The 21,971-nt window shown below is 36.7% G+C and overlaps 1 protein-coding gene across 10 annotated transcripts in view; it reads right to left on the bottom strand.

Moving 5' to 3' along the window:
* CTNND2 (catenin delta 2) overlaps positions 1–21,971 on the bottom strand; it is a 646,797-nt gene that overhangs the window by 128,500 nt on the left and 496,326 nt on the right. For all 10 annotated transcript variants that reach the window (XM_040548196.1, XM_040548193.1, XM_040548191.1 and 7 more), the window contains 2 exons: positions 17,051–17,264; positions 1,620–1,803 (listed from right to left, as the gene is read on the bottom strand). In XM_040548196.1, coding sequence (XP_040404130.1) covers positions 1,620–1,803; positions 17,051–17,264 — 398 coding nt within the window. The remainder of the gene's footprint in view (positions 1–1,619; positions 1,804–17,050; positions 17,265–21,971) is intronic.

Raw genomic sequence — 21,971 nt, 5'->3', positions numbered from 1 at the left:
GCAATGAATCCAACAACTACCGGTTGGGAAGAACCGAGGTTTGCAGGAACAAGGATGGGAGAAACAGTTGGGAAAAGTTAACAGGAAGACAGATCATGGTGTGGGGAGACCAACACTGAACATGCATGTTTAGGGAAGGGGCACAGTGAAGGCCCAAATTTATAGAAGACATTTCTTACAGAGGCAGCTCTTTAACTGAGACAGATTAAACATCAGAAGTGTGAAAAGTATTACATGGTACAAGTCCTTATGGAATGACTTCTGTCACAGTGATATGAGCAACTTTTCTTCTAGGGACTTGAATGTTTTGTATAGAATTATACTACCAATCTCTTTTCAAAATTAATACAACTCAGATACAAATACCTAGCTACAAACACACAACCTGTTATAGCTGATATATGCATATACATACCTGTATTTAAGTCCAATACAAGTATATTTGCAATCAATTATTACCTTCTGTATTTCATTCTCTTCTGATTACATATAAACAATCATTAATAATAAGTATTAGTTTTTCCCTTAAACTTTTCATATTTCAATTCTGAAAGGAAGATAGTTCATTTGATGAAAAGCACAAGGAGAAAAAGGTGCTTGCTATACATACATAATAAAACACTGCTATTTTATTTGCCTCCTAATCAAATAATGTATTTTGATTTACCTTTATCTGATGGATTTCTGATTTATATGCAACATACAACACATATTGTACCATTGATAAATACTACTCACCTAACAAATTTCCTGTGATGTATGTAAAAATATTAACTAATTAATCTTCATAACATGTCTTTGAGATAGATTACAGAATCTCTACTATGCATGCAGAAAAAAAACACACAACATTTAGAGAACTTGCTTAATAAGTTAAAGCATATAAATGCAGTAATATGGATTGGAATTCAGAAATTCCTACGGGTCAATCCTTTTGTAAAGCTTTGTCAGAACTGAAACTCTTCTTATTCATCCTATTTTCAATCTCACATCTACAGTGACGTTTAGGAATAGATAGGTCATGTTGCATATGTTTATGTAAGTGTAATTTGGTGTTGCAAATATGCATTTGGTATATAAATATAAATACATAACATATTTTCTAAGGATCTATTTAGGTATGCTGGTTGCACAATGTTAAACTGGTTCGTCTCTTATTCCACTCCAACTTTCATCTTCACAGAGCAGAAAAAATGTACTTGATGCATTTATCAGAACTTTACCAATGGCATCGGGAACTTTTAAGGCATGTTACTTTTTTAAAGCATCTTCATTACTTTTTAATTAAACTGGATGTAATAGTGACAACATACTGGCTTCACTTAAGCAACTTGGGGAATAGGAAAAATCTACAAAGAAAAAAACATCTGTAATATACAAACTTTGACGAGAAGATTGGTCAAAGCCATTAAGAAAAGAAAAATGGCAAACTTCTAGAGATTGTTTTAGAATATCCTAAAGCTTGTTTTCTAATTAATTTCAGAATTGAAGTTTACTGCACTGAAAGTCATCTTTGTTGCTGACAGACAAATTATTTATTTTACAGATGCCTAAGAATGAGAAATAATTCAAGATAAAGCAATATGATTCAGGCAAAGCAAATGTTTTGCTGTACTCACCTTAGGCACCCAGTGGCATTGCGCAGCACCTGTGATGAATGGAGTTGTATTTTATGATCATCCTGGAGCGGAGAATTTTCCCATCCAGAGTGAGGGATGATCACTGCATTGGTCAACACTGCAAGGGCATCCTGGATGATTGGCATTTTCAGTGCATCACAGGAGGATAGATTCCAGAGAACTCCTACAAAACAACCAAATGACTAATATTTAACACTTTTTTTAAAAAAAGATTGAATAGTTTTAGATTCAAAAACAAATACCAAAACCAAACCACATTATTGTTGCTCGTAACGAAGCTGTTCCTGCCAAGAGAAAAAAAAAAATCTGCATCATAAAAAATCTGCAATCATGGGGCTGAATGATACCTGAACACTTTCACAATAGGAATACAGCCTTGAATACACAAATTGTCACAGAACCACTGGAAATTTCTCAGAGCTAGGCCTCAGCTCATTCTTACTTTCCTTCCCGTGGAAACAGCAGCCTGGCTTGACAGCTAGCCTTGAGGGGCAAAATTCAGTTTTGCCTGTATTGCTTTCAAGTCTTGAACCAACAATGCAAAATATTATAATCACCACACATACATAATCACCAAGGTTGCAAATATGAACATTAAATTACACTATCAAAAAGCAAAGGGAGTGATGGTGGGTGGAAACTGCTAAAGACCTAAGAACGTGGGCTCAAACATTCATAAATATAAGCAGCAAGAACACTACTTGCTCCAGGCTTTCTTTAGCATTCTCTGTGTTGAAGGAGAGGTATAATTAACAGGAATCAACCTACTTTTTTTGGTTTCCCTTTAAAATTAATTACTTCTACAGGAAGACTGTTTCAGTTATACAACTTCATGTTTTAATTATTTTATACAGAACTGTATATAAAGGCAGTTTTGCATTTTAATGTAAAAGTTTTGCTTAGCATACCAATAAAAGTCCAACTTAAAATCATCTGTATATGGTAAACAGACAGAAACTGACAGATTTTAGCTAGATACAAAAAAATAACAGAAATGAGAATACTGTTCTTTTTTTTTTTCACTTGTTACTTTAAAGAGTCTTTGTTTGATTTCTGCTATGAATGCCTTTATGAAAAGTAATACAGTATTTAAAGGAATAAAAGCATTCAGAATGATATTGATATTCACTTATCTATAACCTGTTCTTGGTAAGCTTCATTGGCACATCTACTGTCCTTGAAATACCTAGTATTTTGCTGTTTTTTTTCAGTATAAAAAACAATGCAGCTGTCTTTTTTTTTTTTTTTTTTTTTACATTTATCTAGATAGGTGTAAAAGGTATGCAAATCCTTCTCTTTCCAAGGTCTAATTTAATACTTATACAAGGCAATGCGTTGCTTCTTTGCGAAGAAGTCCTGTTTCAGATCTGAAGCAGAGAAGAGTTCTTTGATGGTAACAAAAGAGCACTTTGGGCTTCAAAAACTAGTCATAAACTGGAAAAGCAGAAAAAAAATACAGAAGAATAAAAAATAAGAGCTCTTTCTAGCAAAACGTAATGTACTATCTGTTACTCACTAGGTTCTTACTAATTAAAAGTAAACTCATGTAAACTTCATCTTTACTCCCTTGTTCTCTACTTTAAATACATTTGATATTGTGCACAAGAGCTTTTGCTCAATAAACTTCCATAGGAACTGGCCAGCTCCAAATAAAAACCTACTCATTCACTCAAGAGCCAGAAAATAGGGTCTGGTTTCACTAACTGGAAATAAAACCTTCACAGTAACAGAATGAAGGGATCACCAGACTAGATTCAGCTGTTCTGTGTTCTCCTAAATGATTATGACTTAAGGTAGAGTTAAACAAAACAGCACTGCCTGGTAAGCCTGACAGTCTTCGAAGTTGTTGAACCTCACACACAGTTTAAAACTATAAGATAATCTTCCATGCTATAGCAATGCCTTTTACCTAATTTTAAGGTTTTTTTTTTTTTTTTTTTTTTTTTTTTTAATGCTACCAACTACATTAATGAATGAAACAATTTAATTCTGACAAGTTATATTTTATTTTCTCAGTTGGTGGACTCTGCTGCTTGCTGAGGTTGGCATTTTAAGTGCCTCCTTGTACCCTTCCCTAATTAAAGGATTTACAGTTATAAAGGGAACTGGGAATTCATTTCCCATTACTTTTGCTCAGAAGGACCTGGAGTTAATTTATGTGGAGACAAAGAAGATAATCCCTTCCCTGAACTTTCCAAGAGGCAGGAAGAAAACACGAACATCTTTTACCTGAGGCACCTTCCAATGTGGACATATCTCTGGTCCGTATGACTGAACACATTTTTCAAGCCCCATATGCATTACATTCCCTTTTAAGACTACAGTAAGGAGTTAATCATAGACATCATTTGCCACTTTGCTCTGAAAGCCCTGACTGAATTGGCTTTCCAAGCACAATAAGCAAATCTGAAATAGCACTCAAAGTGCCTTGACTGCCCCCTAAATATTTGTATGCTATCAGCTGCCCATAGGAGGAGAAGGGACTGAACTCAGAGTATCTATGATTCGTTGAGAATAGTGGAACCTACCCTGCTGAATATGGATTGGAAGAGTTGTTAATCCAATCTAATCATTTAACTCAATATAGCTTACCATCTGTAGAACGACTTTTGTGAGGGGAGAGGAAATAAGGAACTGGTCAGATCAATGTTGAACGTCTCTTACTCAATCACTTGTGTTCATCGTACCTTATATCCTCATTGGATTTAAGGTTGTAATACATTGAAAGGAGGCATTTTGTCTCCCTGTTTATTTGCAAGCCACCTCGGTTTCTGTTGAATGCTGCACAGAAAGTGAAAATAGCCGCACCAGACTGATCATGTTTATTTGAAGGCTGAAGCTTTCATCCTTACATGAAAAGAATTGAAGACCACAGGAAAAGTATCTTGCAATCTCATTTTGAGTTTAAACATGAGAAACTTGTACTGAAAGCAATCCAGCTGGAAGATGGATTTGGGGTCTGAGTACCAATTACCAGTCTGCAGACAACAGATGAAGGACTCTTCAAAAGAGTCTACTGGAATGCTTGCTATGGAGATCTTGCTGTACCAAGTTAAATCTTCTGGAAGAGCTTATCAAAGGACATGCATTTACTAGGTTCAACAGGTTGTTTAACACACTAGAGAGAAATAATCTTTCCTAAGAAGGCCTTTCACAGACGACAACAATCAAATTTTAAAAATTTTGAAAAGTGTTGTAACCAACATTTTTAAAAGCTATCTTACAACTCAGTACAAACAGCTAAAAGGGTTTAAACTCAATTACTGGCATCAGTGGCCACTACGCAGGTTTTTTTGTTTTCTTTTTCTCTCTAATGTGGTAACACCAATCCTGCCCTAATTCTTTTAAATTATGCATAGCTGAAGAACTTCATCTTAAATTACATATTAATATAATCCTTAGTTCTTCTACTAGAACAATATCGTATGGGTTCCTATTACCAGTTGTGTTTTGTTGCCATCCTTTGCAGAAATATGTATGATGGCAAATCAGAAATATATCACAGAATCATAGAATGGTTTGGGTTGGAAGGGACCTTAAAGATGATTTAATTCCATATGTACCTTAACATGTATGTCCTCCTGGGATCTTTTGACAGATGTAGTTCATAAGGAAAACTACACATAGATCTTAATTAAAGCAATTTAAATTTGTTGCCATTGGAAGAGTGAACTGAGAACAGAGAAACAGGAAAAGTTTTGATTTATCTTTCTCTTAGCTGAAGTCTAGATTGAAGTCAAAGTCTAGACTGAAGACAAGACAAACACTTTTAAAAACACAGTCCAGGCTGATGGGATGTTACTGCTGCTAGACAGTGTGTATCCACTATGCCTTCAGCTTAGAAATAGCACCGCTTTCTGCATAAATCAAATTAATTTAAGCTATTGCAAAATAGCATCATTTAAACGAAAGGAGCAAAGCAAAATATTTTTTTTTAAATTTAAGACAATTTAATGGAGCAGTCTGAATATAAAAAAACATTGTCTTTAAATTGGGAGCTCAAACTCAACCTGACTAAAATCTTCAACAGATTTTTTTAGCCAGTGTTTTACTCAGAACTGGTACTCATATATATAGATCTATAGACAATGGATGTAAGTAATGACCTGATTAGACAGGTACTATCCCTATTTCACTCAAAGTTAAGAAAGTAGAGATTCCATGCAAAAATATCACCGATATTTTTGAATATCATCAGATTTTATTTCTGACTGTGCTGCAGAAGAAGTATGTCACTAAATCATTACAAGGACTGTAAGTAAATATATTATTGGGAGAAAAAAAACTTTGATTCTTCTCAATTTGGTATGTTTAAGACAGCCTTAAACTTATACTTAAGACTTGGCTTATCGAATATTCTTTGTTAAAAATAAAAATCTAAGTCTTCCAGGCTTTTCTTTCTATCTTAGTTTAATAGTTTGGTCATGGTCTGATGCAGAGTCTGATTTGGTAGAGTTGAGACCCTGCCTGCCTCACACTGAGTACAGCTTTGGCAGGCTGTTTGTTTATAAGCTGAAGGCGTGCTGGTACTTCAGGGAGTTACCTTCACGCATATAACAAATCAGATTGAAATCTGAGAGCTAAATACCCTGCTGAGAAGCTAAGCACAAGGGATCTTTTGCTGGTGCCCTTAGGAAACGCGTCTTCTACCCCAAGCTCTCAAGTGCTAGAAAAGTCACTTACTGGCTCTCACTGCAGCTTTAATGCTCAAGAGCCCCTTGTAATTGTAATGCTGCTTGGCAGAGCTGATCAGCTCCATTGCAGCAGGGTGTGGGCTCTGTATGCATTACATCAGTTCTGCTGAGTTCAGGGCAGGGACAGAGATGAAATCATTTATCCTACTGAGAAATGCACATCTCTTTAAATGCAACTGGTGTTTAAGAAGCACAGGAGCCACCCTACAACTTCACGATAACTTAACTGACGTACATAAAAGATGTCAAACATCAGCCATTGCATCATTTCTTAATGCTAGGTGCAAGAATACTTCACAGCTAGCTCGACCATCAGGAACTGGTAAGTAACAGACTTTCGATAGGTGAAAAAAAAAAACACACAGGGCCATTTGAACTCTGTCACCTGAACAATTCAGAGCTCATAAGATAGCTCCCTACAAAAGTATTTCAAAAATAAATAAATAAATAAATAATCAAAATTGGCATAACAGATAAGGAAGCTTCACTAATTTTCTTGAAATAATATTTTAACTGGTTAATGTATGACTACCTTATGGGGACCTTCATGTAATTCAGTACATGCATGTACATGCACAAAGGTGGTTTTCTATGTACCTGTGCATAAGACAGCCCATGAAAAGTGCAAATTGAGAAAGAATGGGTTTCAGTGAAAGTCATAAGCAGTTACAAGTCCATGGAACAGAAAGTGAAGCTGCAGGCAGTTCAGTTCTTTTCCTTCTGCAGCCATTCTCAGCCTTACAAAACAAAATCTTTCCTGGAAAGAGTATAAAGTTTTTTTTTTTTTTAAATTTGCAAACAAATACAAGCTTGATCTTGACTGAAGAGTAATTATAAGCATTTACTCCGAAAAGCTAACTCTTTCCTTCTTGAGTGCTGCTCTTTTCATTACAAAATTAAATATAGGATTTTATTAAAACCTAAAGGACTGATTTTATTATTGTTTGCACAAACTTTGCTGAACAAATTCTGTCCATATGCTATTGCATTAACTGAAAACTTCTGTTTACTTGTCAACAAGACTGAACTTTGACCTAGCATTACTGCTCTATCTCTGCTGTACGCTTTAAAATAACATCTAAGTGTGTAAGGGAAGAACTATCGGACAAGAAAGCTAGACAGGTATTAGCTTTAATGTCAGACAGCAGAGAAATTACCAGAAGAGCTGAATTCAGTTACTATGGAAAGACCAGTGATTCCAGCTTTTTTATTTATTTCCCTGATGAAATTAAACTGGTCCCGTATTACTGCCATAAAACACAGAAACCAAATCAAAAGCACTTAATTCTAAATGAGAGAAACACAGAAAAATAGACTGTTTTCAAACAAAATTTCACCCTAATGCATACTGACAATACCATTCTCAACTAAATCCCCTGTTAGAAAGCAAGGAAATCAAACGAGCATATATAAATGGATGGGAAGATTTTTTTTTTCAGTGTTTAAACATGTATTTTACAGAAGATTTTTTAGAGCACCCAAAATTAAAATACATGTTTTGTAACAGACACTAAGACAGAAGTGTTATACTTGAAAATGAACATCAAGTTAAAGCTCTAGGTACTAAAGTCCTTTCTCATAAGAACCATTTAAGAAGTTAGACCTATCTATAAAGTCATAGCTACATGCAAAATGGAAAGCTCAGTGTACACTTATTCAAAAAAAACCACAAGCCATATCTTAAAATTGATATGCAAGATAAGACAGGACTGAAATACAGATTATTGAAGGGAAGGGAAGTTGGCCTAAAATAAAAAATTAAATTTGCTTGGCCACAATGAAAAAAGCAATTCCATCACAAAATAAAATGTTTCAGCTTATCCTCAACTTTTTTTGTTTGTTTTGTAAACAAAAAGTGAAATACTCAGATCTCAAAATATTTTAAAAAGAAAATTTAAGCTTTCTGTGTTGCAAACACAAACATTTCAAACTACAGAGTCCTTTTGAACTGCAAGTGTTTTAAAACTCCATCATTCAGGCAGGGGCATCAAAATTATATGCCAAGCTGATTTTTTCCAAAGGATTACTACTTGCTGAAGAAGTTCAATGCAGCTGTTACATCAAGCCATATGCTGCAACAGATGTCCTCTATTTATCACTCCAGATTGTCTTGTTTGATATTTCATCTGAAACTTAGATTTGACCAAATTAAAAAAAAGTAAATACGAAAATGCTTCTTGTAGTATATTAGCAAGCAAATTATGAATTCCGTCCCTTTCATTGCCATATGAATAACCTGAATTAATTTCATACAAGAAATTGCATAGAAGATGCATCTCCCTGATTGTACAAGGAAAAGATGATCATTTCCAATTGTGCCTTGAAAGTTCAGTTTGGTTCATATGTGAGTTATTCCAATTCTAGACAGGAAAGGCAAGCACAGAGGTACCACCTTGGGCTGTGGGCTAGGACCAGGCGTGGTAAATTCAGGACAACTGAGTAAGCGCAGCAGGGAGCTGGTGGCGCAGGCCTCAAGCCGTGCCACGGCGCAGGTCATGGCAGAGGCAGCCATGGCCATGTGGGCAGGAGCCTGCTGCCTCCCCAGCGCCGGCTTCGCTCCAGGAGGGCCTTGAGCTGTGGAAGCAGCCCCAAGCAGCCCCTGAGGCAGAGCAGTGAGGGACTTGCCCATTGTGGACATCACACTGCTGCCAGCTGAGACCTCAGGAAGCCGTGGAGTCATTGCGACTCCCCCCATTCATCTTGAAGAAGACTGACGCCGTCAACTTGAGGAAGGCTTTGTGTCACAGCTCTATCTGTGCCCACAATGACACACGGGGTGTAACTGGCACACCAGATCAGTGCCCTGGCCTGTCACTAAGAAAGCAGAGCGGAAGATTGTGAACAGCATCAGTTTAAAACCATTTCCATATTTAATCGGTAACAGCAGGGGTGAATGAGTTCATCTGATCATTCAGAAAAAGTTGAGAATGACTTCATGAAAACAACAAATCCTATCAGCGGGTTTCCCCATTTTCAGGGCCAAAATAGCAACAGCTTATTGAGAAAGGGGGGAAAAGCTGTTTTATAATTAGACAGTAAATTGTAATAGATTTTGTAGAAAAATATTCCACTGAAACTGTCAATATTGTTTGCATAAGTGTTATTTGATCAGACAGAATCATTTCTGAAGCAAAATTACACAATTTATTAAATTACTTTTACATTTGCCATTACAGATGAGCTACAAACGGAATGTGTTTTGAGCGGTGCTGCAATTTGTTGGTGACGCTGTAGCCCACAGGCTGGAAATCAGCTTCCCAACAACTTACAAGTATGAGCAGCGCCGCCTTCTCCTTCTCCAGTGTGTGAGGAAGACGGCTTGTCAGGACAAGGATGTTGTGCCACAGTAACTGGTGCCAACTAATCCCTTCCCTGGATTTGTTTGGAAATCTCTCTTGCATTTCTAGAAATACAATGTTTTCTGTAGGTGACAAAAAATCTAAAATTTAAGCATTATCAGACTGTAGAATTGTACTGTAATGTACAACATCATTTCTCCATTTCACCACTTCTGCAGGCCAGGTATCTAGGCCTTTATTGGTTTTACTTCTGCATAATTGTGTTATATGCAAATTTTATTAAAATAGTAGCAGCAATTACTTTTCTGCATACAACAAATCCTTGGTTGCCTTTTCGCCTCATAATATCTTTTTAAGTGTAACAGCAAGAGCCATAAAGTATAATATGTAAAGTTTCTGCTATGGGTTGAAATTCATGCTTTTGCTGCAACCCAAAATTTGCAGATTTGGAGGAGTTTGGCATTTTATATGAAATTCTTACTGACTTCCAGAACTCAGGAAAGAAGGACGTTGAAGAATATCTTGTATACAACTATCTCAAACAATGACAGAGAGTCAAATTATTAGGTAACTTTGTGAACTAGAAATGCTTCTGTGCTCAAAGAGAAGAAATATCAGTAAAACTATACTATGTAATTCCTCATTCAGCCATTGGCTTTGATCCAACATAAACAGATATGAATTTTCAGCCCAGAAATAATTTTATTAATGTTGAAAACATCTATAATTTAAAACTCCAAATCAGAGGTAAATTAGTACAAAAAGATTTAATCAACTTTTAAAATTGATTTTGCTAGGAAACTGTACTTACAATTACATCCATTTAATGAAACAGCAGGAAAGATTAGAGATAGTACCTGTCAAATCTCCCTTTTGAAGAAAATGCATTTAACTTTTAAACATACAAGCAAATTTAAGTGGCTAAGCAAGTAGACTTGAAAACTGTGAATCTTATCCTAAACCTAATATTAAAAAAATAATTTAAAAGTATCCCTAAGAAAAATTTAGAAGTTTTTTCTATTTCTTTTTTCTCTTCCACAATCTTTGCAGCTGTTGACTGTAAGGAAGGTAAATATAGAGTTTGTAAGTCACCTGCTTCTGTGCTTGGTAAGTTCTTCTAAGCACTTCTTTAAAGTTATTACAGGGAATTTGCATATCTGCAGAGGAGAAACTAAACAAGAAATGAATTAATGCCTTTTATTGCCCAAATCAATACAAACGCTTCTGAAAGCTGTGTTTTATGCTAGCCGTTATCTATTTCCACACATCCCCTTTCTAATTTCCTTGATTGACAGGACAATGTGATTGGATGTTGGAGGTGCAGAAGCAGCTAATTCACAGAGCTGCATCTTAAAAGGCATTTGTAAACTTTCTTCATTGATTCCATTTTCTTTAACTACATGGAGTTATGTGCCCCAAATTATATTCGGCAGTCTTATTAACTTAGCTAGGCATATAGTGAACCAAATTTATGTCAACCTTCTAGCAATGGTATTATCATGGTTATACCGCCACGACAATTTAAGCACATACATGGCTTTTCAAATTGTTTGATTGTGATAACCAGCATACATATCTGAACCTAAAATATATTATATCTTCATGATCTAATTTTCAGTTACTGTAAAGCTGTAAGCTTCTGTTTGGTTCTGAAAGCAAGCTACCTTATATCTTCCTACTTATCTTTTTATATTAAATATGAAGAGATTATAATTATTTAGACCTCTCACTGGCCAGGCTTCCTTATACTTTCATTGCTTCATTACAACATTTAAATATAATTAATAAATGGGACACTTAATACGATAGACACTGGAAGAGAACACCTAGTATAAACCTGAACAACAACAACAAAAAAGGATATAATAGATTTTTAGAAATATATCAAGGAGAAATATTATAACAACACAACTAATAGAAGGGTTTGGTTTTTCTTTACTTAAGTCAGTGGGAATGTCTCCTGGGAGTGAGAAAAAACACCTTTTATTCATCTTCAGATCAAATCTCCCAGGTGCAACAGGACTGCAAATAGTTGCCACCTCTAAGTGAAAGTTTACATCACAATAAAATGTCACATCTGTGTTTACACACTCCAGTAACTGAGCTAATGTCAAGGGCACTTTTTCAGAGAATTACTAAATTGATAAACTTCTTCAAGATCCTAAGTACTAAATACTCAGTCCTTTGCCATAATATTGTTAAATATTATTTACCATATATGAAATCTAAAGCCTAATATGTCAAAAAGTTCAATTAGAAAATAACATCACAAATAAGAAACAACCACTATTGTGTTACTTTGACTTTGGGAACTGCCAACAGAAGAATTGACATTGTACAATAAAGTTGAAAATGCCAAAGAATAGTCCACAATTACCTAAAAAATGAAAATAAAAATCACGATAAAGCTTCCACTGAGATAAGCCAAAGGGTCAATTTAAACAGAATGTTCCCTTAAACTTGCTTTACACATCACTGCAGGTTCACTAACTTGCAATTGCACTGATTAGCGAAGACACATACAAAACTCAAAGGGACCTTGCAGAGTTTCCTGACCAACCTGCTTATAATTTATGCACCTACTAATAATCAGTATGCAATCACAAAGAAGTTTAAACTGCAGTTGTTACCTCAAACCAGATAGTTATAAGCAGGATAACATATGATAGCTTTCAGTAACACTGACAGAGTATCAGTAAGTTTATAAATACCTCATTTGAAATATCTGGCAAATGCTAAAAATGCAACATACAGCATAAAACAACTACATAATAATGTTGCATAACATGGGGTGACAAACCAAGCCAAAAAGCAAATTGTCCACAGCTGAAATTAGAGACAACATAAATACATAATAGAAACCAAAACACATGAAGTAGATGACAATTTTTCATGTCCAACCCTACTATATGCCAACACTTGGGGAACTAGAAATTCTTTGAAAGAAATATAATGTAAAAAAGGTTTTATATATATGTTTTTGGCAGGAACAGAATGTATGTGTTTCGATTCAATGAACAGAAATGTGAATGAAATATACTGGGACTACATGTATCTTTCTATACAGTATATATTTATAGTGTTACATAGTTTGTGCTTTTTTTAATTTTGAGGGGTAAAATTATGATTTTCATAATTTTTTATTTTCATTAGACAATAGTTAAATCTCTGACACCTTAATGTCAACCAAAATAAGCGGCAGGCTGGCTGCCAGTACAAGTAAGAAATAATTTCCCCTATCATTATTTATAGCTTTATTTCTTTATCATCATGTGCTTTCTAAAAGTGGATCATCCACTTTTATCTTTCAATCAAATACGGCATATACAGTTTGAAAACTTTTGATACAGCCATAGAGGAGTCCTGTTTAAAAGGAGCTATTTCTAATTTAGCTAACTTATTGTTCATGAAGCAGAAAAAGCTCTTCCACTAGTGATGGATTTTTGTTTGTCAGAATGAAAAGAATAGGAGTTCACATCGTTGCATCTGAAACAGCTAACCAGTTACCAGACACAGCTGATAGAACAAAAAGCAAGTGTAGTTTGAATCTATCAATACCTGCTTGACCACATGTTCTCTACAATGAATCAACAGGATTCTTGCATTATTCTTGCTAACACATCTTACTTTTATGGTTTTTTTTTTTATTTTTATTTTTTTCCTAATAGTAAACCAAATAGGAAGAATGCTAAAATAGAATTTTATGGAAGTGTTCATAATTAATATTAACTCAGGAAAGAAAAGCTTAGTCACAATCAGCTACACACTGTCATTATTAAGAACTGATAGCATTTTTCTACCATCTGCAGAATCTGTGCTAATTTTGTACTGTGTTCTTGTCTATTTATATTTATTAGGAAAGTGTTAACATACAATTATTTTAAAATAAAAGGCTTTTATTTTTTCCCATTAACAGGAGCTATTGTGGAACACAGAAACACAGGGCTTGGGTGAAAAAACAGCTAAATTAAGTGTGATGCATTGAGATTATATAGATTTTCATTTACAAATGTATGCTAAACAAGACATTGCAATTCAGATTCTCCTTGAGTCTCTGGAGATTGTCAGAGGTTGCAGATTCCTCACTGCAGGCCCTGCTGAAAACCCTGTTTCTACCAGAATATTTTACTTCTTCATAGCATTTCCATTTTTGCTATACCTCAGCTACTTTATCCAGGTTCTTCTAGTAAGAAAACAGTATGAAAGTGTTTCTCAAAGAGGAACCTTCCAGTATTTCAAGAAGTACTGCATGGGTATTACCACCATTTAATTTCATCACAGTTGGGCAGCCCAGTTCTCTCAAAGCTTTGAGATGGGAGCCTGCACTGAAACCATTTGCTCCATGTAATGAAAGTCTTGAAAATGTATCACTTTGCAATAAGGTTCAGCTTGCCGAATTCAAAAATTTGAGCTTAGTAAGGTTTTTCAATATTTGTCCAAGCCCTCTGTTACCAAGGAGGAGAACAATGAGATAAATCAAGAAGTGAAAAACTCTGTGTTGGGGGGATTATGGCAGAAAAAAAATAATAATCTGAAAAACAGGAGAAGCCATACATGATGCCAAGGGCAATGTTGAAAAGCAAGGAGCTACTAGGATAGAAAGCTGGTTTGCAGGTTTAAGTACCCTTGCAAAACCAGTCTTGAGATAGCTGGAAATTGAAATTCTAAGCTCCTTGGGGAGAAGCAACAAGAAGGAAGAAAATGTACATGTTTGAGGGAAGAACTAATATAATAACTTTCACCTTGGCAGGCATGTGCTTCATGGTACTTGAAGCAGGCAGTGAATGCTTCACTACTGTTCAGATAAATTGAGCTGCTAAAAACATTTCCTGCCCATATTTCTTCCCTTGCTGCTAAGTGCCTACTCAAAGTGATTCACACCATTGTCTTGCCAGATTTCTGGACAGGTCATTTAGACCTGATAGGCTCAGTTCCCCGTCTGTAAAACTGAGATAATGATACTTCTCCACCCAAGAGAAGCACTCTGAGGACAGATGCATGAAGAATATTCAGAGGCTGTGCTGACAGAGTCCATATGAAGTCTTATGGCAAGAACTTTGTGCCCTCTCCAGAACTAAGAAACAGAACAGCTTTATGTAGACAGGATGCACAATGAACATGGGATTGAAAGGCTTAAGGCATTATGTTTACTTCTAAAACACCCATTTGCTATTATTTTCTCAGTACTTCCTTCAGGCTATGGTGGCACTACTGAAATAATTATCTTCCTGCCACCTCAAATCAAGAAAGCTGACAGGAAGCAGGAGAAATTTTTGTTTTCCCTCGTGCCCACCACCAAGTTAAATATTTTTTATTACTGAGGCAGCTGCTGCAGGAGTAATCCTTCTTTCCCCAGAAAAGACAGAGGGACGGAATCTAACTGGGGCAGCTGTCACACTGTAACACTTCACAAAAAAAGCAAAGGATAACTGATTATGATGCAAAATTCCAGCCTGTTTTCTAAGAGACGGAGGATGAGAGGTGCAGCTATGAGTATGGCTTTGGAAAGGAGCTTTGCAGAGTACCACCACTATCAGGATTTCATTTTCAAAGCCAGTGCTACTGATTTGCATTCTGAAAGGCACAGACACAGCCAGGGGAAGTGGTGGCCTTCTGGGATGTACTGACTAATTAAAACAAAGCAAACAAATAAAAACAAAACAAAAACACAACTCAAAAGCTGGCCCAGGAATAAAATCCTGAGTACCAATAACTCTCATTCCATTCCTCAGTCACCTCTCTCTGCATGCTTTCCATAGACGTCCAGCTCTCCTGATGCTTACTGTCCCTGTTAGCTGTATCTAACCATACGCAGGCTGGTTCCTACCACTGATGGTTGGCACCTAAACTTCTCAGCAGTAACAGCTTGAGGGCATGCAGCACACACATCCTTTCTGTGGGAATTCAGAAAAATTTAACACCATACTGTGCAATGGAAGGTATGTAAACTGTAGCCTATTATCTTTTCTTTGAATGACCTGATGACATTATGTGTTCTGTCTACAGACAACATGGAAGCTGCTACTGAAACTGCTGAAGTGTACTGCTGATGTTCATTAGCAGTTTGCCACTTCTCAGAATAAAAGAACAGAATGTTCCCTAGAGTCGGGGCACAGACAACATAACCAAGAGACAAACAAGTATGTTGAATCTGAAGCAGTGGTTACACTTTATTAGATCTGTCAGTAATTCTGTCACTCTGCAGGAGGCACCATCAGAGCTTGTGCAAGCCAGCATCTCTGCACCATTAATCCTGCCTAACGAGTACAAGGTGATAGGTGTTGTAACCAAGAAGCAAAATCAAATATAAAAATCTACATTTAATAAGCACCATGGAGTTTATTCAGACACCCTCAAGGAAGGAATCAGGAGCCAACCGAAGGATGGAAATCTCATCAGTTGTGTCCTAAATGAGGCCTGACCCACCAGGTTAAATAATTTCTGCAGAAGCACAGGTGATGCTGTGTACCCTGACACTTCTTTGATAGAAATGAGAACTTTCTTCACATATTGTAGTAGGAAAATCATAATAGAAATTCAGGCATTGTAAAATGGGATGATGAAAAGATCTTAAGATTTTTTGTTTGTAGCATTAATTACCACATTGACATTAGCAATCAAATAGAATGAAATCAGAAATCGAAAAACTCAAAAAAAGCCATCCATCTTCTCTTTTGCATATTAAATAGGATAGTTTAAGGGGAAGGTATCTCCAGATGTTTCAGATTGGTACTGTTTGAAAGCATTTCTGTATTTCTGTAAAAAACAAACCTGAATTTCATAAGGGAAAAAGCTTGAACAACCTTAAAAATACTGGATTTTACTCTAGTGAAACAAAAAATTTACCGCTACCTGAACATCCTAAGTCTAACATACATCACATAGCATGATACCAAATTTCAGAAAAAAAAAGCTTCAGAAGAGGATGCTGTCCATCTCTCCAGCATGCTTTTCCACTTTCCTTTCAAAGCCATACGAAAATTCAAAAGCAACAACAACAAAACCATCCTTCTCAGTATACAAAGTATAAAAGAAATTGTTAACAGTGTCTAAGAAAATTCAGTAAATTCTGACTTCTTCATGGGCAACCCTACACCAGACTGGATGGAGAGCAGAGCGCAGTTGATGGTAGGATTCTGCCCCACAACCCCACATCTTTACATGGAGCACCTCCTGCAAGAACATTCATGGCTAACTGAGAAGAAAAAAAGCAGGAGCTGTAACAGGAAACAGACTGCATAATATCAAATAAAGCTATTCATATGTTACACACATCCAGGAGTCTTTAAAGTGTTGTGTTACAGCACAGAAGATGGTAATGAAATAAAAAGTTACTGATGGAGCTACTGACACACACCAGACCTGTGCTTGTAGGGCCTGCATAGAGTTAGAACAAAAAATATCGAAAGATTCAAACCTGTGACCAGTTCTCTGATTTCCAAATCTGTAGTCTTGCGGAGTAACCGTACTAATGCTGGGATACCACCACAGTTTTTCAGAGCAATTTTGTTGTCATCATTTGCCTTCCCATATACCAAGTTTCTCAAAGCTCCACAGGCACTACGGTGGACTTCTGTCATCCGATGGTCCAATAGGTCCACCAGTAATTGTATTCCGCCTTGTCTTCTTATCTGAAACAGGCCAAAGTGATAACCATAACATTAGGGAATAAAGACCGGCATTATATATGTTACCCCCATTTAATTAAGGTGTGGTTTATGCAGGCTATGCTCCAGTAAAGGTATGATGGCAGCCTTGCAAGGCCGCTGTGTTACACCCATTTGAATCCTCATATTATTTTTTCTGTGGCAATATAACCATACAATGACAAACCTGAACCTCTGAAAAAACTGCCAAAAGTCAGCCAACAGTGTTGCCTCAGCAAGATTTCTCAAGGTCCAGCACGGTTTGCCTTGGCAAGGGTTTCTCTTGTGCTGGAGCAACATCATCTGCTTCAGAGTGCAACACGTCACAAGTTAAAGAGAATATGCACTGTAGGAAAAGACCACAAGACTACTGCAAATTTAAAAAAAAATAATACTCAATTCAATAACGTTATTAGGAGTACCTCCTTTTGCATTTAATTAGTTGGAATGTGCGCAGCTACTATAGTACCTGTAAGGATATTATACCAACAAAACTGGGAAAAAAAGTCTTACAAGTGAAGTTGAAAGGCAAAAATGAGGAAGTCTGCAGAAGCATAAAGACTAGGATGATGGACAAATCATGGAAAGTTCATTTTATTAAGTTTGAGGGTGACCCCTAAGTGATGTAAGAGAAAAAGTTATATTCATTCCTAAGGTGGCCTATGAAATAAGTTTCTAATGCAGTATCTGATATAAAATATCATTCTACAGGAAGAACAAAAATATTTGAAGCAAATGATCAAGGATGTCAAGAATATCAAGAACAGCTTATTACAAAATATTTTGCAGCAAATCCAGCTTGAGGATACTCTGGTACTACCTGCTCTAAAAACAATAATCGATCTTGGATCTAGTTTTAAGAAACCAGACTGATTTGTAACTAAGATCCAAGGGGTACTAAGTTCAAGTGAGTTAGACAGACATCTGTCAAAAATTTTCTCACTGCGTGGGTTGTTGTTGAAGGCTCAAAGCAAGCCCGGCACTTTACCTGGCCATTTAACTACCTCTAGTAATATTCTGCCTAAGACATTATAAAGGAGGCAGCTATAGAGTATTTTCAAAACTGCAGAGAAAGGTGAGGCTTTTTTAGAATCAAAGTTTATGATGACAAAGTTTTTAAATTTTTGTGCAGTTGTTCTTGAATGTTTAAGTGTTCTTGGGGTTGTCTGCAGGGGTGAGGCTTGAGAGAAGGAAAAGGTTAAACAAACCACATTAAAATTTATTAAAAATTCATACTCTATCTGCTAACTTCAAAATATTGAAGTATAACTGATATATGGCATTTCATACACCTAACACAAACTTCAGTGCAAATATAAATGGAAAAATGATTCAGACTTTGAGTTTCCAAAATTGAGCTATACAAAATTACCCACTGATCAAATAGAAGCTCTCTCTTTTCTTCTACCAGCTTATCTGGCATATTCCAATTTCTATAATAAATAATAGAAAGACCCAGTAATAGAGCAGTTTCATGCTTAAAAAGCATATATACTGAGATGTTACCGTATTAAATTGTTATAATGTGTATACATTTACAATACAGCTTTGGGCTAATCACCAAAGCGATAGCTACTATTTAGAGACGAACTAAAACATCTTCCCTTAAGTAGTCATTTTATCATGTCCAACCTTCCAAGCAGTACTCCGGTCACTTGGAAGGCTGCAGCAACCAGCTCCACATGGAGAGTGCAGCACTGGGAATGGACATCCGTACGATCTACCAGCTGCAGGCATAACACTGCACTGATCTATTTAGGAGCCCGTGCTTCCCCTGCTCAGACAAACGGTGTCATCCTTCAGTTCAGAAACCAGGAAATAGATCAAAGAGAAAATGTGCTGCGGTGTATCTCACAGATCACACCCTTACCACTGTTAATAGGATGACTTGCAATGGAATCAGTTGCTCCTGTCCAAGACAGGCTTAATTAACCACATCTATCTGGGGGGAGTTTGGATGGGGGCAGAGGAAACTGGGGTGTTGTTTGTTTGCTTGTTTTTACAATCCACCAACATTTACTCTTTGGATTAAAATACATTTGCTTCCCTACTTAACCAGATTTTCAAACCCAAGCAAACCACATGAAGAGCCACCTACATGACGAAATAGATGACATTTACTGAAACAGTCCAGAAACAAAAATCTATGCATCAGTACTACAAAAGGTGAACCAACCACTGAGCTTTAGACTTCTGCCTCTGAAAAGAGACAACATCTGATGGAAAAAAAAAATGCCGTTGAGAAATATACAAGTTGTTCTGGTATGATGAGTAATATCAGGAACAACAGAATGAAAACAGGCCTGCTGATCTTTGTGTTTCATATTTTTAAAGCACAATATGTTGAATGAATATTTTAATTGATTCATGGGTGAAAAAAAAAAGATTATGTATGATGAGAGGAATGAGAAAAAATAGTAACTATGGAGCAAAAATCATTCTGTCTGCTATAACGTATCTGAAGCAGGAAAGGGCTCAGCCACTGCTCAGCAGCAAGCTGTGCCTGTGCTGTTTTCCCCACTCTTCCTCTTAGACACAGAGGACACCGGTGCCTGGTCCCTGCCCTGGTCCCAAGGTGAAAGCCGTTTTACATCTCCTAGTGACCAGCCAAGTGACAGGTTTTTCAGTTCTATACTCCTTTCGAAGTGAAAATGTTTGCTTCTGCCACATTTAGATGGTATTTCTGAGTTGTACCATCCTTTTTCAGCCGTGGTAACGCACAGCCCAGTTGTATTCAGCTCATGCAACTCATACTTTGACAAAACCTGAAGTTGTCAGTGGACTGAAGTGATTCAGAGATAGTTTCTTAAAAGCAAGGGAATTAAATATTCATCTAAAACGCATTTCTGTCAGGAAAAAAAAAAAAGTAATACAACAGAAATGAAACTGATGATATGTAACACTTCACCTAACCTGACAAATTTTCTCAAATTGTACTTTAGAAGAAACCCACTGGTACCTGGGAAAGACAAGCTTATTTTGCAAACTTTCCTCGAATTTCCAAGCTCAGGTACTTGGCAAAGTAGCTATGTCATGCATGCAGCAATAGAGCTCACTCCTCACAACTGGGAGCTCAGTTATTGATGCTGTTCTCTGCCTGGACTACTCTGTTGCTTTGTTTTTGCTTTTCCAACAGCCAATTATTCCCTAGAAATCCCACCACATCTTTGTATTTCCATCATATATGATATAGCTGATTAATACTATATATTTAACTACGTGTTTAACTGCTACTCACAAATCATGAGAGTGATGAATGTTACCAGAACCTGTTCACACTTACAGAAACTGAGGCAAAGAAAATTAAGTTATTTCTTCAGGTCCTTTATGGAGCTACAGCTGCAGTCTGGAGGAGAGTGATTCTGACTTACTGAGTCTCTTTGGGCAGATTCTCCGTGGAGCTAAGTTGTCATGGCTCCTGTGAGCTCAACAGAGCTACTGCCAGATGTCTTTGCCAAGAATACTTGGATGGGTGGATAAGCAGCAATTTACCCCAGTGGGACATCAAATCCCACTCCTCCAGAGAATTTTGATAGGTACTTCTGTCTCTCTCCTGACTATACAGAGAGAACATTTCTTAATGCAGTACTTATTGACACATTAGTAGCTACTGCCTCGCTACATCTAGAGGAAAAGAAAAAATATACCAAAGACTGCTCGCCTACGATAACCAAATAATCAGCATAGTACCAAGTTATCAGGGAATACAGGAGACAAACTCTGTTGTCACACAGGTCAATTCCAGAACAGTCACTTCTGAATTCAGAAGAATTACTGTCTGGTTCTGCAGCACATCTAAGTTCAGCCACTCATATAAAAGTTCATTCTCCCTTGAATATATTGTCCGTTTTTTAACCCGACAAGAGGATCAGACAAGAAGTACTAAAATATGTCTGAATCGATATTGATATACTTGATTAATGTATGATTTTAGCATATGAATTGTTTGATAGCTTTTCTAATTTGATATAAAAGATTGCATGGATTTGTGGAAAGAAAAGAATAGTAGGACATGAAGGATATGTAGATACCTGGAATGCAAAGACACCTGTTTTGTGAGGACATCTGGTTAATGGCTGTCCAGCATAAAAACAGAGGTGAGACAGGAACGGTAATAAACCACACTCTCATTTGCAAACCCTGCAGAACAGGAGACAGTACCAAAGACCAGGTCTAAGGTCACTGGCTGATGACCAAAGAAACCACTCAAAGGCTTGGAGAGGTTCAACCAGAGCTTTCTAAGTGGTAAGTATGTAATTTAGGTTAGTATATACTGTAGTATGCCTGAAATTTTAACTGTGTTACATGTTCAGCCTTACATGTTTGCTGACAAGAGAAATCACCACCTGGCTCCTTAACCTAGTCTAAAGGAGAAGTGTCTACCTTCTGATGCAATGCCATAATGTCTCCTGCTCCGTTTCCCAGCAGCAGGTGGAGTTTGGTCCCGATTACTTGGAACACTACTAACACAGCCAGGAGGTAGGTAGTTCATGCGGCACTCAAGCACTACTCTTATACAAAAGATATACTGTGGATCAAATACAGAGCTACATTCAAAAAATACCCAGGGACTTCTCCCTAGGTATATTTAGTTCCCTTTGGGAAAGATGACTGGATCTACAGCTTTCGGTATCTTCTTGCTCTGCTTTACACTGGTTATATACTGCCTTTACTCTTTTTGAGAGTGCTCTG

The sequence above is a fragment of the Cygnus olor genome, chromosome 2 (genome assembly GCF_009769625.2).
Source record: "Cygnus olor isolate bCygOlo1 chromosome 2, bCygOlo1.pri.v2, whole genome shotgun sequence".
NCBI classification, from domain to species: Eukaryota; Metazoa; Chordata; class Aves; order Anseriformes; family Anatidae; genus Cygnus; species Cygnus olor.
Note: the sequence above shows the minus strand (reverse complement) of the source record. Positions and strands in the feature narration are given on the sequence as shown.